General features: G+C 42.7%; 1 protein-coding gene across 1 annotated transcript in view; it reads left to right on the top strand.

Annotated features, from left to right (window-relative positions):
- igdcc3 (immunoglobulin superfamily, DCC subclass, member 3) overlaps positions 1-11,600 on the top strand; it is a 128,692-nt gene extending 117,092 nt beyond the window's left edge. The window contains exons 11-14 of the mRNA XM_068018038.1: positions 1,917-2,021; positions 3,032-3,170; positions 3,732-3,942; positions 6,290-11,600. Coding sequence (XP_067874139.1) covers positions 1,917-2,021; positions 3,032-3,170; positions 3,732-3,942; positions 6,290-6,499 — 665 coding nt within the window. The 3' untranslated portion in view covers positions 6,500-11,600. The remainder of the gene's footprint in view (positions 1-1,916; positions 2,022-3,031; positions 3,171-3,731; positions 3,943-6,289) is intronic.
- Positions 11,601-17,170: the final 5,570 nt, after the last annotated feature.

Below are 17,170 nucleotides of genomic sequence, written 5' to 3' on the forward strand. Positions count from 1 at the left end.
GGGGATTGGCGGAGGGGGGCACATTGGGAAAGGTGGGCTGAGGTGTTCCCCTGATCTCCCATAACTTTGGTGAAAGATCAGCAGAATGAAGACTGACCTTGGGGATTTTTCTGACTCTGTACTTATAGGAGCAGAATGAAGATTGACTCTGGGGATATTCCTGAGTGAGCAGATAAGAATAACTTGATCGATTCTATGCTCCGAATATGAAGTCAGGCTCAAAGGGAGCACAAGTTGGACAATTGGCATTACAGTGTCATTGCCATACCCCCCAGTCCACACTCTCTTTTGAGTGTGGCCTCCCCCTCTTGGAGTATGGCTTTAGTAAATTTGTCTGATGGGCAGAATCAAGACTGGTCCTAGGGTGCAGTTGTTACTGTGATTATTCGTAAATAGAGACTTGATGAGTAGACCTTACGGGTAACTGTGACTCTTATACATGTATAAAAAGACTGAGTGTGAACTGAGCCTGACAAAGAGGGATTACTGCACCTCTCTGATTGACTGTCTCTTTTGAGAGTATAATTCTAAAGCTGTTAAGTGTTAGCCCTGCCTCACTTTTTAACATTCTTGCCTCTGAGTGGCAAGTTTCCAGGCTGAAGTCCCACTCCAGGACTTGAGTGCAAAAATCAAGGCTGATACTCCAGTGCAGTACTGAGGGAGTGCTGCACTGTCGGAGGTGCCGGTTTTTGGAACGGATATTAAACCGAGGCTCGATCTGTCCTCTCAGCTAGGTGCAAAAGATCCCATGGCACTATTTCGAAGAAGTGCAGGGGAGTTATCCCTGGTGTCCTGGACAATATTTATCCATCAATCAACATCACAAAAACAGATTATCTGGTCATTATCACTGTTATGACCAGGTGAGAAAGAGGTCTAGGGTTCCCTCTCAGTCTTCACCTGGTCTAAGCGTAACAGGGTTTAATTTTATAACACACCGTGTTTTAGCTCCCCCTTGGTGAATCCTTGTTCACTGCTTTCCAATTATAAGGCAAAGAAACCAGCACAAACAGGCTTTCTTAGGTTTAAAGAAGAAAAGTTGAAATTTATTAAACTTTAATTCGGTTGATGCCTACAATATACGATGTGCCCATGTTAGCATGCATACGCAATACACACATGCAAATAGAGACAGAAAAGAGCAGAAGAAAATTAAAGTGAAAAAGTTTGAGGCAATATCTGAAGAGTTGTTGTTACGGTTCTTCGAGCTCACTGTAGAGTCCTTGATTGTAGGTAGATCTTGCTTTTTGTGGGGGCCCAGTATTCTTCTTAAACCTTATTTGCTGTAGGAGACTTTTCTCTCTTGGGGTTCATGTGTCTTCAGTGTATTCAGAGGCTTGTGGGAAAGAGATGGGAGCAGACAGGAGAGATCTTCTCAGTCCAGGAGCAAACAGACTCTCTACTGTTCAAACTGTTTGTACAATTCAGAAAAAACCCAGGTTGCCAAGCAGGTTAGTCATGTGACTAACTGGTCTGACCATGCCTTGAATTGTATCACCTTAGGAGTCTCTGGAATGCTCCTCTTACACACAATACCTGGTGATCAAGATCCATTATGGGTTGAATGTGTCAGGGAATGGTCCTTTGTCCTTCCAATCACCGTCTGTTAATATGCAAATATATTTTCCAGCCATGGCTGATCTGTTTAACAAGTCCTTTCTTCACTCCAGTAACAGTTTAAAATCAATGTTCATGACAAAATTAATGTGCCTCATTCTTGGCAGGTGGGGGCCTAGCATGACAATCATGTTGCTGTTTGTGGGAGCTTGCTGTGCACAAATTGGCTTCCACATTTCCTACATTACAAAAGTGACTGCATTACAAAAGTACTTCATTGGCTGTAAAGTGGTTGGGAAAAACACTATCTAAATGCAAGTCTTTCTCTTTTTTTCTTTCTGATTTGTCTTTTTTACCAGATCCCACAGTTGCTTATGAAGTGAAGCTTCTAGCCTTCAATCGTCATGGAGATGGAAATTCCACCGTCCGTTTCGTGGCCCTGCGAGATGCTGCTGAAAAATCTGGTGAGTAAAACAATCCATGAATGAGCATGATAAGAGATTGAAAGTAATACATTGGTGAAAAACCTGACCCGGGTGCAGTCGACCAAAGCTTTTCAGAGAGTGAAGTTTACTGGTAGCATCTGGTTGGTGTGCGTTGAATGTGTGGGCTGAATTGGTCCACACCAGGAGTTGAAGTCATAACTTAGGCTGATGCTGTATGTAGTATTGTGAGATTTCTACAATGTCAGTGAGATTGAAGTTAAATTAGGGTGACATCTGCCTGTTTTGGTTCAGGTGAATGTTAAAGAGCCAATGGCAATATTTGAAGAAGAGCAGAGCCTGGTCAATATCTCTCTCTCAACTAATGCCACCAAAAAATAACTTTCACTTTATTGCTGTTCATGGGGTTTTGCTGGCACAAAATGGCTGCTGTGTTGGATAACATAAAAAGGTCACTCCATTTCAAATGTGATTCATTGAGTTAAAGTACTGTGAGATTTTTTCAACTTGATTAAGCAATATGGAAGTGCAAATATTATTGTTCGAAAATGTATGGAATGCTATGTTGATGGCCTTGTAATAACCAATCGAACTCATGCATTTATTAACTCAAGAAGGCAAAGTAACCCATCAGGATTGGCTAGAAGACAAGTCAAATCAAGAATTAGATGACACCGAGCTCATGTTCTAAAGGCCTGTAAATTGTAGGAAGAGGAAAGACTAAAGAAAGTAAAGAGGTTCTGAAAATGGTACAAAGTTGAGTCTTGATGTTAACAGAGTTAAGATGTAGTGAGAAGGAAGAGCAAGGCATTTTTTGGCTTTTAGGATTGACAAAAGAAGAAATATCAGAGGAACCATGACCATAACAATATTGACAAAATAGAGATAAAGGCTACAATAGAGAGAAGGTTTGTCTCATTAGATAACAAGATTAATTTTGTATCTTGTCTTGGAGAGCAAGAGAGCGTAACAGTCTGATGTGAAACAGGATTGCTCTAGATATCGTTAATAAAAAGCATTTTATGTTACAGTTCTGAACACTCCATGTGACTGCCTGAAAGAGGAGCACAGTAGCAAAACATCCACAACTGGCATCATCATTGGAACCCACATTGGTGTCACCTGCATTATCTTCTGTGTTCTATTCCTGGTTTTCGGATATCGTGGAAGGTACATACTCCACAGATTTCTGAGAGGGTGGCCTCCTGTTTCCTTGCAACGTTAAAAATGCATCTGTTGAAGCACAGTTAAAAGAAAAATTCAATTTAAGGGGAAACTAGACAAGCAGATGAGGGAAGAAGGGAACAGATGGTTATGATGATAGAGTTAGGTGAGGAAAGATGGGAGGAGGCTTGAGTGGAGCATAAACTGGTTGGGCTGCATGGCCTGTTTCTATGCTGTGGTAATCCTATGTTGTGCATCGGGGAGTTTGTGTGTATGTATGTGTGAGTGTATATGAGTATGTAAGTGCACATACATGTGCTTGTGTGCATGCCTTTGTTCATTGACCCATTACACATATGGAATGTGCACACAAGTCTTACAGTAACAGGCATGCATGCAGCATTCCATTTTACTGTGTATGTACTACACATATTCAGGAGTTGAGATGTAAACAATCCGTGCAGTAGCAGATGCAAGTGACTGGTTTGTCTTTTACCAAGAATGTACATTAAATAATAGTTTCATGAATTATGAACTGAGCCTGTCCCTTGGGATTTACATTTCTAGGCTACTAATGTGTAAAAATGTCGAAGACCGTCTGGCCGTCCCTCAGGCTCCATCCAGGGCCCAACGAAATTCTCAAGGACTGGTTCTGAATGGTGGACACCGGAGAGGTAGAGAAGAGTTCACAGCGAATAGGAAGATGGCTGACGTGAATGAGCTGGAAAGACTGTTTCCCGCACCAGTTTCTAATGATCACCAACAAAAGGGAATTACGGTAAGATTTGCTAGTGAGAATCAGTTCAAAGGCAATTAATGTTGCTGCTTGTCCAGAAAAAAGTTAAAGGGTTTATAAAGAATATATGAGATCATGACCCTGAATTTCCTAGCTACCAGAGGAACCCTCCTAGTGTAAATTGGTCAGGAATACAAAATAGCGGGGGAAGGGGTTTGGTCAACACCCAGACACATTGAGCTGAATTGTACCAGTCCCATGCTGACAGGCTGGGAGGTAGGAGGACTGATAATATGGCGGGGGAAAGCATTGGGAGGGGAGTCTGCGTCTTCCCGGTGCCATGGCATATTACCAGCAGTGGGAAACTTAGTGGCGTAGCCACTTATGCCCATTTAACAGTCACTTCCTGCCCCTGCCAGAATTTTGCTCATGTCAGAAGGGCCTACCACCACATGGGGAGACCACTAGTTAAACCCTGGCAGCCTCCCAGTGGGTTCCGAAGGGAGGGCCCTCTTTTACGGCTGCTCCAGGGCCCGTGGAAGGGCTCCCGGCAGCAGAGGCCACCACATGGCTAAGGCGCCACTGCTGGAATCTGTTCCGCCCACTCCACACCGATGGCTGGGCCCTGCCTGCCAGGCCCTGACTTGCTCAACCGAACTTACCTCGTTATCAAGGGTGCCTCATCATTGAGGCGCCCACTCCTTCATGCTGCAGCCTCAGCAGCGGCCACCATTAGCAGCTTTGGGAGGCGTTCTGTGGCCTCTTAATTGGCCACTGCCGGGAAAATGCCGCCCTAGGGTCCTGCTGCCTACCAACACGGGTTCAGCTCCCACTTTTGGCCCCGGCGGCAGGACTTCATTGATTGCAGAAAAATTCAGCCCTTTGCATCCATCAAGAAGACTTGCTGTTGCTGATTTGCAATGCTGCCACAAACATGATCGGTGATATAACAGGAGGTGGGGTTCAGAATTCTTGTGGGTTCTGCCCCCTATCTGGCCAACAATCTGTACACTGGGCTGGTCAGCTTGATGAGCTTGAACTCATGGAGGGAGTTCACCATCCGGTCAGCTGCCCAAGATGTGCCCACAGTGACACATGTGCCTGCTGACAATATGTTAATGTGTCGACACTGCCCTGACCCTGGATAGCCCAGCAGGGTCAGGAACAGAGTTCGGCATTGTCCATTCCAATGCAAGAACTTTTGGGCACTGAGCTGTCTAACTGGGAAAGTGGAAAGACCTCTGCTATGGGTACATGTTCTTTTGCCCTGCCCGATAATTGTCGACTGGTTACAACTCAGTAAAGTGTCCTTTCTGTGCATCTGTACCCAGTTGCTGCTCTGAGGTAGTGCCAGATAACACCAGATCACATAAAACAAAAATGAGAAAGGAAGACTTGCATTGTTATCATGCCTTTTACAACCACTGGATATCCCAAAGTGTTTTATAGCCAATTAAGTATTTTTGCAGTATAGTCACTTTTGAAATGTCAGAGCAAAATTGAAGATATTTGTGCTGTTTTGCCACCTTAACAGTGGAAGAACTCCCCAGTTGATTTTCCTCAACTTCAGTGTATCTTTTCACAACAAAACGAATGGGAATTGTACATGGCAGTGAACTAAACCTCCACCATTATAAGGCTGTATATTGGACTGTAGCCCACCAGTACAAATGTACAGTTTTTGAGTTTAGATTAGCTGGTGTTTATTTGTCTCACTTAGGAGATTAAACAATTGGGGACGGTCCATGAAAACACAAATTCTAATTGTACTCCTGACTACAGACTCTCACTATTTAATATAACAACAGTTACTAAGCAGTGTCACTTCATTTTGACTGTAGAGTCTCGCCATCAAACTAATTTGACTCCCTGTAAATTAGGTACGTAAGACCTGTACAGATTGCACGATAAATAAAGGAGCATGAAAGTATACATTATTATAAAGTGCATGGAGGAAATGTTCCTTTGTTCTTACTGCAAGACAAGTCTCACACTATAAACTAAAGATTCGCCTGTCACTGTGTTCAGGGAAAAGATCATTTGTGAATTAAAGGTATGCTACGAAGTGGAAAATTTGTTAGATTTGCAGAGTTGCATTAGAAAGTTTCTTGATGTATTTAAAAGGACAGAAATGACTCTTGCTGATTTTATTGTTCAAATGCTCAACGTGCTTGTGTATATTTCCTTTCTCTGCTTTTTTAGTAGTGGTGTTAATATATTTACATATTAGCAATTACTGCCTATGTTCATTCAATGGAGAGAGGAATTTGGTGCATTAAGCATTTGTACAATATTGTCACAGAGTAATTTCCAATTTCTAGTTATTTATATTTTGGAGTAATACTATGTTTTCTCTTTTTTCCTCTTTATTTCCTCCTGTTCCCAACAGTCTAATAATATCTCCCCTATCTCCGAAGAAGAACAGCCCAGTTTGATCTGCCAGAACTCTGTGTTCCCACTGGACGAGTTTGTTGTGACTCAGGAACAACGCACTACCTTCGAGACCGTTGTTCAGTGTTCTTTAGACCACCCTGAATTAAATGTTAATCAGCTCAGCTTCACAGTAGTGAAAGACAGTAGTTCAGTCACCACAGAGTGAAGCTTTGAGAGAAGCCAAGTCTCATTGCCTACCTGTAGGTTTATTACTGGAACACACATGCTGATGTTTATCGTTTTCCTGTCTGATGGCATCTACACTAGGACTCTCAGTCTCAGGTCAGCTAATGTTCTACTGTGGATTCGGTGAAAATTAAGTTTGTTTGTATCCTCAAAAACTCAGGCATGTTATAATGAAGGTACTTCAAACTGGGTGAAGTTTATCTATAAAACTTACCATATGAGGATGCATTTCAGGCCTACACACGCCAGATTTTCACCATTTGCAAACATGCATCAGTTTGTTGGCCTGCTGTTCATTGGTCTTGCCTTGTAATCATTGCTTTGATATAAAACAACTACCAGCGTCAGTTTAGTAAGGCCACAGCAGGTCTCCATGCAGGGATTCGATGGATTTCACAATGTATTAATCTCAGGTCACATGTTCAATACTTTCAGTGGTGGATTCATAACAAACAAAGTGACTGGTGAGGCCTACGCGTAGGCTGCTACTAAGGCTTGGAAAAACAACTCAAAGAAAAGTTTGATGATTAAAAACTACCTCAGCCGCATTGAATGTCTTCAAAGGAAACTGCTCAAATTGGTATCTTCCTTTCTGCAAGTAGAATAGCACTTGATCAGTACAGATGCAGTACTACCTCAAGGCCTCACTCATCTGCCATTTTCCCTGAAGAAAAGCACTTCCAAATATAAAGAGAAACATTCTACCTCAAATTTTATAGAACTCCATTCTGTGTTGTGGGTTTGTTTTCCCTCCATTGGTGTACGTGGTGATTTAACCAAACTTCCTGCCTGCTTTAGGCTGAGGCATGGAATTAATGGTCATTATTTTTTTGTATGTTACACTGTATATAGCCACGTCTTATGTGTTTGAATTACTTTTTTACATTACAAAGGTGTTTATTCTCGTTGATTGTAATGTTTATCAGAGAAACATTTTTATCATCATTCCTTGCTCACCAAAGACATGCTTTTGAAGAAGAATTAACAAGGCTCTGGATTTCCATTCAGCACCTAACACATTGCTGTGCAGAGTGTGTCATAACGCTCGTACGTCTCAGTTAGATCAGAGCACATTCTAAACAGAAAGACAACAATGTAACCAGTGTTGAGTCAAACATTCCCAGTCCTGACTCCTGCCAGACCTCCCAGGATTTCAATACCATTCAAAAGAATCGGTAGCCTTGGAAAGGAAAGTTCATTGCTGACATCATGCACTTGCATTCAGCCCTGACTTGATCGCTTTTTGTGTGGAGGAGAGTCACAGATGCCAACCACCCATGTTTGACGTGAGGTGCAAAAAGGGGACCTCTCCTCACCATGCCAGAAGAAGCAGAACCTCACAAAGGATGACCATGTCAGAGGAACTCTGTTAGTAAGGTTCCTCCAAAAAGTGCAGAGAAAAAGTGCAAATCACAGATGTGAAGTCAAGAGTTATGACAAAAACCCCTCCCTAAGGCAAGCCTGGGCCTAAGCTGGTTGACCTCCATATAGACACGTCTAAAATACGGCAGTAATTTAGACTTTACCTAAACTTTCTTATTCTTTTGATATTTTGTAAATTTGCAGTCGTATTGTTCTTCAGATTGATGGGTGATTTTGTTGCCCATGTATCTGTGCTCTGTCGAGGTAACTGTGATCGTTACAGCCTGTGTGGGTGTTTGCGATGCCCGTGTTTCTGTACTTGACCTGGGTTGCTGTGATGCCCCTGTTTCTGTACAACTGTTGGCTAGTTATAAGTGAAAATGATTAGTTTCTGTGAAGCCTTATTCGTGTAGTTTTATTAGATTGTGGGCAGTCAGTTATCTACCTCAGTATTATACGCCTGATCCTTCTGGTAACCTTGCTCTCTGCATCCTCCCATTGCTGCAACACAAACCAGTGTCAGGATTTATTTATCATATTTACTCCAGTCTCCACCTTTTATCACATTTACTCTTGTAAAAATATTTGAAGCCACTTAATGTGAGATTGTGAAGAAACAGTTCCTACCCTGCAGTGTAACTAGAACAAAGTTGTTAAGTACTGATGTTCATCCAGAGTTTCACTTCCCTTTGAGTATTGCATTCAATATTAAAATTATTTTAATCTTTTAATGTTGGATGAGGTGTTCTGGAAGTTCCATGCTCAATGTTACTAAATAGTAAGGAAGTTTGCCCAGTGATTCCCCACACTTATTTTCTAATTTCTGCGGGAAAACTCCAACTAGTGCTCTCACATCTCTTCAAACCATTGATCCAAAATGGGGATTGGCAAAGGTTTGAAAACAGAACTTGAAAAATGAGGAAGAGGAAATGACCACAAGATGATTGTGCATTATGGATCATCCCTTTTTTCTAAAAATGCTGCTTTTTTCTTGTATTAATGTAAAACTCAAAGGATGTACACAAAGGGCCTATTTTTCAAATACATATGTGGAAGGGCATATTGAGAAATCAGCTCTACAGTGTCCACTGTGGGATGAGAGGACTGTGCCACTGGCAGTGGGGAAAGTACTTAGCATTACCACAATTTCATCCATGAAAATATAGGAAGGTACATGGGCAAAATAAAAAGGAACACAATGCAAACCCAGTCACAGGGATGTGCCAAGATTGTGAGGTGGGGGGGAGGAGTGGGGAAGAGATGGTACGTTGCACATTCTATACATGCACACTGCATGCCATGCTCGTACTCTGGGACACTGTGTGACATGCTTTAGTTTGTTGATGTGTGGGTTGTATCTATTTTATTCACGTTATTTGATAATGCACCGGGTGACAGCTATCTCAGGGACACATCATCATTTTTCTTTTGTAGCTGAATGCAGAGTAGTTTTGCTATGACAGGGTATTTTCAAACCGGTAGATTGGAGGTATTTATTTGCAAGTCTTTTCTGTTTTGTTTTCTTGTCAACAAAGAAACACCGGGCAAGTTCTTTGTGCTTCGACTCTTCACTAGCACACTTCAGGATGTTTAAGGGACTGTAAATGTAACTGAGAGTATATAACAAGAATTAAATGTTTTTAGGATAGCTTCACCATAGATAGAAACTCCTGCTGTCTGAGAGTTTACATCTTAGGATGAACTAAGTTAGCTTTGAAGAATATTTTGCTACTTAATATAATGTATGAAGAGAGAATGGAAAAGTTCATTGACAGTACTTTTAGTTCAAAGTACTTGGCATAGACTTTTCTTCTGTTTTAAGTTGGAGATTGGCTGCTCACTAAATTGCACCAGGAGCAGATCAGGTGCTCACTATCACCTAGAAATGACTGTTTCTGTTATTTGAAAGGGGCTAATCCATCGGTTAAAATAGCAGACTCAGCAGTCATGAAAATGCATTGAGTGTTGATCCGATAACGTCCAATAGCATAGGTTTACAGATCAGGTAGAAACTGGCTATTCACTAAGTTGTATCAGGTATCTATTCGCTGTAAAGGGATGAAGTCTTTTATAATAGTTTATGATATTTTTTACACCCTAATTACTGTCTGTTACAGCCACAATAATGATTTTGTGTGAATTCTGATAACCGAAATATCTGAAGATTGTTTTGAGAAATGCACAGTTTTGTTTCTGCCAGTGTGGTGTCTGATTTTCAGTATTATAAACACATTTGTTGGGGTATTCAAGCGTACTTAGATTTAGATTTATTAGTAATATATTATAATTTTTAAATCACAAATCTCTACAGTCTGATCTAGATTTAAGATATCCATGTGAATAATACTGTTATAAAACCTCTTTAGTAAAACGGGTCTTTATTGGGTCTAAACACACATTTACCCAACACAGTAGCATTTTACACAATGAAAACCTCGGGGCTTATTCTCCCCACCCTTTCTATTGGCACATTGCATTTCCTTTGTTGTGTTTGGGGTCATGAAGGAGCAAGCACTGTATTCATGTCCAGTTGGTACTATATGATTTGTTTTTTTTTTACGGTGCTCCATAACATTACACACAGAAGCAAAACAGAAGAATACAGTGGGAGCAATTTTAACCTGCTCTGCCCATTTAAGTCAATGGAGCATAAAACTGAGCTGGGTGCAAAATGGCGTCTGACTTGACCCCAATTCATTCCCGGGTTAAGTTAAAATTACCTCCAGTGTTCTTATTTAGTTTAAAAAGAAGTGTTAATTGATCTTGAAGGATCATTTCCCCAAAAGTCTGTAGTTGGTGCTTATAACAGAAATACAATTTATTCTCACACGGATAAAATAGCCTCCTAATCAGTAATGCACCATGTTATATCACTTCACCAATCTATGAAGACCTTTTCCTTACATGGATCATTGGGCTAAGTGCTGTCCTCCAAGATCAACCACAGATTGGCTTTGATCAACTCTGTTTCACCAACATATGATTTGTTGATTTTACAAAGGATTGCCAAATGTCCCGATGCCAATTCATTTGGATGGGGGGAGGTTGTTGGAGGGAGGATTTTGTTGGTATCAAGGGAAGGGGATTTATATCACGTGGATGTTGATTCATCAAAAGGAGAGGATTGGTAATTCTGCCTGTGTTAGGGGCACAATATCATGAGCTCAGCTGGTGGTAGGTATAATCCCTACTTATCTCAGTGTGCTCAAGGTTAACTTCAACAATATGGTATTAACGTTCCTGATATGTAAGGACGTGTAACTGTTCCCACAAGAATGACACTGGTATAATCTTCCATTTATTATATATAAATATACTCTAGAAATAGAGAGAATACAAACCATTGTAAGGAGCTAGGCTGCTGACATATGACACTGGATTACAAAAGGTTATCCAGAGCAAAATAAAAAGGCATATGTAGTTTTTGTTTTGAAATTGTCTCCTGCTGTCAAAGTGTCATCCACAGGCTTTGTCAACATGAGGTTTCAATCGGATAATGTCATCAACATGAAATCTCGTGTAGGCGTTGGGCTGAGGTGTTGTGGCCCCTCCCTACCTAAGCTCAAAGCACTTTCCTCTCCTATTTGCTCTTTGTTCCTTGTGTGAATGTTCAGATTCCCACTGATCAAATGATTGTTGACTTTGTACAATAACGGTTTTTTTTGTAGTTCAAATTGTTTAGTGTGTGGAAATAGAATTATGAAAAATAAAATAGTGTTAGTCAATCCAATTTTAAATGCTCTTTGATTTGATAAGATGGAACTTGTGTTTATGTCAATACTGGCTTCTATGCAGGAGTGTACGGTATTAAGGTGATGTCTGTGAACTCCACAGAAAGATTTGAGGCTTCATTTTCAAATCGGGATTGGAAACCCGACGCCCGGATAATTTTAGGGTCCCAACCCCACACCTCCACTGCGTTGCACACGCGACGCTATTTTTAAATGTTACTGGCCTAATTGGGCAGAAGGAGGTGAGCTTGGCGCCCAATTAGAGGCGCTGAGTGCCTCCTGAAGGCGGGAGCTGCCTGACTGGCACCAGAGGCAAAGGCAAACGGTAGCCATGATGGGGCCTGCCGCTGCATTGCTGAGGAGATGGGGCTCAGAGGGTTGCTCAGGGGGACAACACCAAATATTAAATGGAAATGAGGCAAAACAACCAAAACAAAGGTACTGTTCACATGTCCCCGTTCAGGATACCAGGGCTCCCGATAATTTTAAACATTTAAAAAAACACCTCCCTTTTGCCCTGCAACGAACCCGACAGCCAGGTACTAATGAGTACCAGACTGTTCAGGTTCATCAGAATCCCCTTCCAAAATTGAGGGGTTGACCTCCTTGACCTGTTAACAAGCTGCTAAAGGAGCTTAATTGACCCTTAATTAGAGATGAGCAACTTCCTCCTTCCCCTCTCACCCCCCCCCCACCCCCCCCGCCCCCCGCCCTGACATTGAAAATTGTGACTATCCCAGAGGCGTCGGGTACCAGAGACGACTTCCAGGACCATGATCTTCAAATCGCGTCCGCTCAAGCTCCTGACCCCGCAGCACTTCGAAAATCCGGCCCCACCTCTGCCTACCTTTCCAGTTAATTCAAGTTTAGCTGCAACTTACACCTTCTTAGTTTGAACACTGACATCTGACTGTTGTACAGTCATGCTATATATGTATTCTCCAGTGTTTGTGTGTGTGTGTGAATGTTATCTGGCCAAAAGTTAGGCCCTGCCGCACTGTACAGCTTACTTGGCCTCTCTGTGTCTAACAGCAACAAAAACTTGCATTTATAAAGTGTCTTTAACATGGTAAAATGCTCCAAGGCATTTCACAAGAGTGTCATGCTAGGCCCCCACCTGCCAAGAATGAGGCACATTAATTTTGTCATGAATATTAATTTTAAACTGTTACTGGAGTTAAGAAAGTACTTGTGTAACAGAGCAGCCATGGCTGGAAAAGACATTTGCATATTAACAGACGGTGATTGGAAGGACAAAGGACCATTCCCTGACACATTCAACCCATAATGGATCTTGATCACCAGGTATTGTGTGTAAGAGGAGCATTCCAGAAACTGCTAAGGTGATACAATCCAAGGCGTGGTCAGACCAGTTAGTCACATGACTAACCTGCTTGACAACCTGTTTTTTTCTGAATTGTACAAACAGTTTGAAGAGGAGAGAGTCTGTTTGCTCCTGGACTGAGAAGATCTCTCCTGTCTGCTCCCATCTTTTTCTCACAAGCCTCTGAATCCACTGAAGACACATGAACCCCAAGAGAGAAAAGTCTCCTACAGCGAACAAGGTTTAAGAAGAATACTGGGACCCAATTAAAAGCAAGATCTACCTACTATCAAGGACTGTACAGTGAGCTTGAAGAACTGTAACAAAAACTCTTCAGATATTGCCTCAAACTTTTCACTTTAGTTTTCTTCTGCTCTTTTCTGTCTCTATTTGCATGTGTGTATCGCGTATGCATGCTAGCATGGGTGCATCATGTATCCATAGGCATCAACCGAATTAGTGTTTAAGTTCAAGTTTAATCAATTTCAACTTTTCTTCTTTAAACCTAAGAAAGCCTGATCTGCTGGTTTCTTTTGCCTTATAATTGGAAAGCGATGAACAAGGATTCACCAAGGGGGAGCTAAAAACACAGTGTGTTTAAAATAAAACCCTGTTACGCTCAGACCAGGTGAAGGCTGAGAGGGATCCCTAGACACCTTTCTCACCTGGTCATAACAGAAATTTGGGTGCTAGCATCTGGAACTGACCCACAGACAAACAAGAGTAATTGGAAGTGGGAAGCCAAATTGTTCCCAATCAAAAAAGAGCAAGATTTCAATACAGGTTTTCTTGTGGTTGTGTGTGTTTGAAAACTAACATGTCTGCGACTGAAGCTAGTAGCTCCCAAGCCAGGGTGAAGTAACTTGGGATGAGTTAAAAGCACTGTCTATGGAGGAGCTGTGAAAAATGGCTGAGCAATGTGGGATCACTGTTCGTGGCAAGGCAAGTCTGAATTCCTAAGACTAGTGGCCAACCATTTTTCCCTTGAATTTAAAGAATCAGAAACAGGGTTAGAAGCAGATCCTGACGGGGTATTGCTAGCAAAGATACAATTGGAACAAAGGAAACTTGAATTAGAAGACAGGGAAACAGAAGGAGAGAGACACGAGAGGGAGAAAGGCAGAGCCTTCCAGAAGGAACGTGGAGAGAAAGAGAGAGAGAGAGAGAAAGAATATTCCGGAAGGAATGCGAAGAAAGAGAGCTGAAGCGGCTTGAGTTAACTAGGGGGTGACAGATTAAACCCAGTGACAGCATGGCCAATATGGAGGAGTGTAAATCAGGGCTGGATACAACATTGTTAAAACTAACTCAACTAATTCCAAAATTCAATGAGGAGGATGTAGAAGAAATGTTTGTGTCCTTTGAGAAACTGGCAAGGCAGCTAAAATGGCCAGCTGAGACCTGGCCTCTTTTATTACAAAGCAAGCTCACTGGAAAAGGTTTATTCCCTGTTACCAGATGAGAGTTCATCAAATTATGAACTGACCAAAAATGCTATCCTCGGGGCATATGAATTAGTACCCGAAGCCTTATCACCAAAAGTTTAGAAACCTCAAGAAGCAAGCTAGTCAAACTTACCTGGAGTTTGAAAGAAGTAAGCAGCGGGCTTTTGAGCAGTAGCTGAGGGCTCTTAAAGTACAGCTCAGCTATGAAAATTTCAGAGAAGTAATTCTGTTAGAGGAATTTAAACACTCTCTCCCACTCTCCATAAAGACCCATGTAGAGGAGCAGTGGGTCCAGAGAGTCCGACAAGCAGCCGTTCTGGCTGATGAGTTTGCTTTAATTTATAAGTCGGTTTCCCAGGGGAGCACCTTTCCTAATCAGCCTCACAAATCCGAAAAGGACAAAGGGTGGGAAGGTGATAGGAGCCCAAGTAGTCCTGGGAGAGAAAGGAAAGCAGGAGACACAGGGGGCCCTCCTCTAGCCAAAAAGGAAGGTGCTGTGAGCAGAGTGAGACCCGGAGACCTGTGCGCTTCCATTGTAATAAAGCAGGGCATTTAAAAGCTGACTGCTGGAAACTAAAGGGAAAACTGGTAGCGTAAATCAGGGCACACCCGCTCGGTGAAGACAGGACCCTGATGGAAAGCACAGCAGAACAAGCTGTGGCTTTAACTGCAGTAAGAGTGAGACCCAGGAAGCTTTCTACTGCAAATGCAGGAAAAGTTAGTCAGATTCCTCAAGGGTATCAGGGTTTTGTGGCTGAAGGGAAAATAACCCCATACACCTCGAGTGGGGCAAGCAAGTCCATAGTAATTCTCAGGGACACAGGGGCCACTAGATCTCTTTTACTGGGAAAAGGCCTGGACTTTCCCCCAGAGAGTGCAGTGAGCACCAGAATGGTGGTGAATGGTATTGGACGGCAGTGTATGCCTGTACCTGTACACCTAGAGTGTGACCTAGTTTCAGGACCGGTGACTGTAGGAATTGTCCCTAGTTTGCCTGTGGATGGGGTTGACCCAGGTAATAATCTGGCAGGGGTGAAGGTGGTAGCCCCCCCAACAGTGAAAGAAAGACCGCAGGAGGTCAGAGAGACAGGGCAGTGGCAGCAGACGGACCCCTTCAGTTTCCCTGAATGTGCAGTGGATCAAGCCATGATCAAACCAGCTCCCCCAGAGGAGATCGAATTGGCACTGTCATAGAGTCATAGAGAGATACAGCACTGAAACAGGCCCTTTGGCCCACCGAGTCTGTGCCAACTATCAACCACCCATTTATACTAATCCTACATTAATCCCATATTCCCACCTTCCCTCATTTCTCCTACCGCCTACCTACACTAGGGGCAATTTACAATGGCCAATTTACCTATCAACCTGCAAGTCTTTGGCTGTGGGAGGAAACTGGAGCACCTGGCGGAAACCCACACAGTCACAGGGAGAACTTGCAAACTCCACACAGGCAGTACCCAGAACCAAACCCAGGTTGCTGGAGCTGTGAGGCTGCGGTGCTAACCACTGCACCACTGTGCTGCCCCACTGCAGGTAGATGACCAGGTCTGTCTGTCTGAGACTTTTTTTGGGAAGTTAGAAGACCCATGGAATGAATTAAATGGATTTTCCCTAGCTGAGGCTCTGTGAGCCGACCCAGTTTTGAAAGAATTAGCACAGACTGTCCAGTCTGAAAGTGAAGCAGAGGGAGTCCCTGATTGCTCCTATTTAAAGAATGAGGTACTGATGAGGAAATGGAGTTCTCCTCACAGGCCTGAGAGCAAGGAGTGGTTAGTATTTCACCAGTTAGTGGTGCTGCAGAGGTACTGGAGAGAAATATTAAAAAGCGCCCACAAGACTACTGTGGCTGTACATGCCAGTATACCAAAGACCAAAGCCCGCATAAGACAGCAGTTAAACTGGCCAAAATTCCACAAAGATGTGGTGGAATACTGTAGGAGTTGCCACATGTGCCAGGTTGAGGGGAAACTCCAACTTACGGTGAAACCTGCACCCCTAAGTCCCGTACTGGTGTTAGCAGAGGGCTGGTGAACTGTAAGGGACCCCCGCCGAGAACAAAAGGGGACAGGCAGGCACAAGGATGGCAAAAGTTTAGAAAGGGAAGGGGAAAAAGTGAGCAAGAGGGCAGGTTAAAGGAGGTCCGGGAGGAATCCTGGATGGAAACATTTATTGTCCGGTCAGCCAACCCCGCAAAATGTAAAATGTTAGACCCCACGTCCTCCTATGTAAATGCCGACACTAGAAGCACCCCACCAGAGATGCTAACAGCATTTACAGGAACCTGCAAAGCAAAGAAAGACCTGTAGGGGGCAGAGAAACTGTGAGGGTGATGCCTCACCTAGTTGAAGTGCCACAGGGGAGTCCAATAGAGTCTGCACAAATACCTGCGGGCAGGAGTGTCCCTGAGGACAAAGGAACGATTAGCACAGAATCCTCCCCCACAGTCAGAAAAAAGAAAACTACCCATCCCCTTAAAGTCAAAAGCCTTTGCATGACTCAGCAAAGCACTGAAGGAGAGTTCAGGATAGACCCACCCACTACTGACTCTCCTGAAAAAAAAATTACCTCAGCAGGAACAAAGACCCTAGGCAGCCATGGAAATGGGCAAACAGAAGAAAAACTTTGCCAAAAAAAGAACCACATGCTTATTGGGATGCCAAAAAAGAGGCAATTTTAGTAAGTTTTAGGATTAATGAATGAATGTGAATGAATCAGAGAAATGCATGTTTTTTTTCTGTATCATATTTTCTCTCAACCCTTTAAATGAAATGCAACTTTTCTCAAAT

This window comes from Heterodontus francisci, chromosome 38 (genome assembly GCF_036365525.1).
Source record: "Heterodontus francisci isolate sHetFra1 chromosome 38, sHetFra1.hap1, whole genome shotgun sequence".
Lineage (NCBI taxonomy): Eukaryota > Metazoa > Chordata > Chondrichthyes > Heterodontiformes > Heterodontidae > Heterodontus > Heterodontus francisci.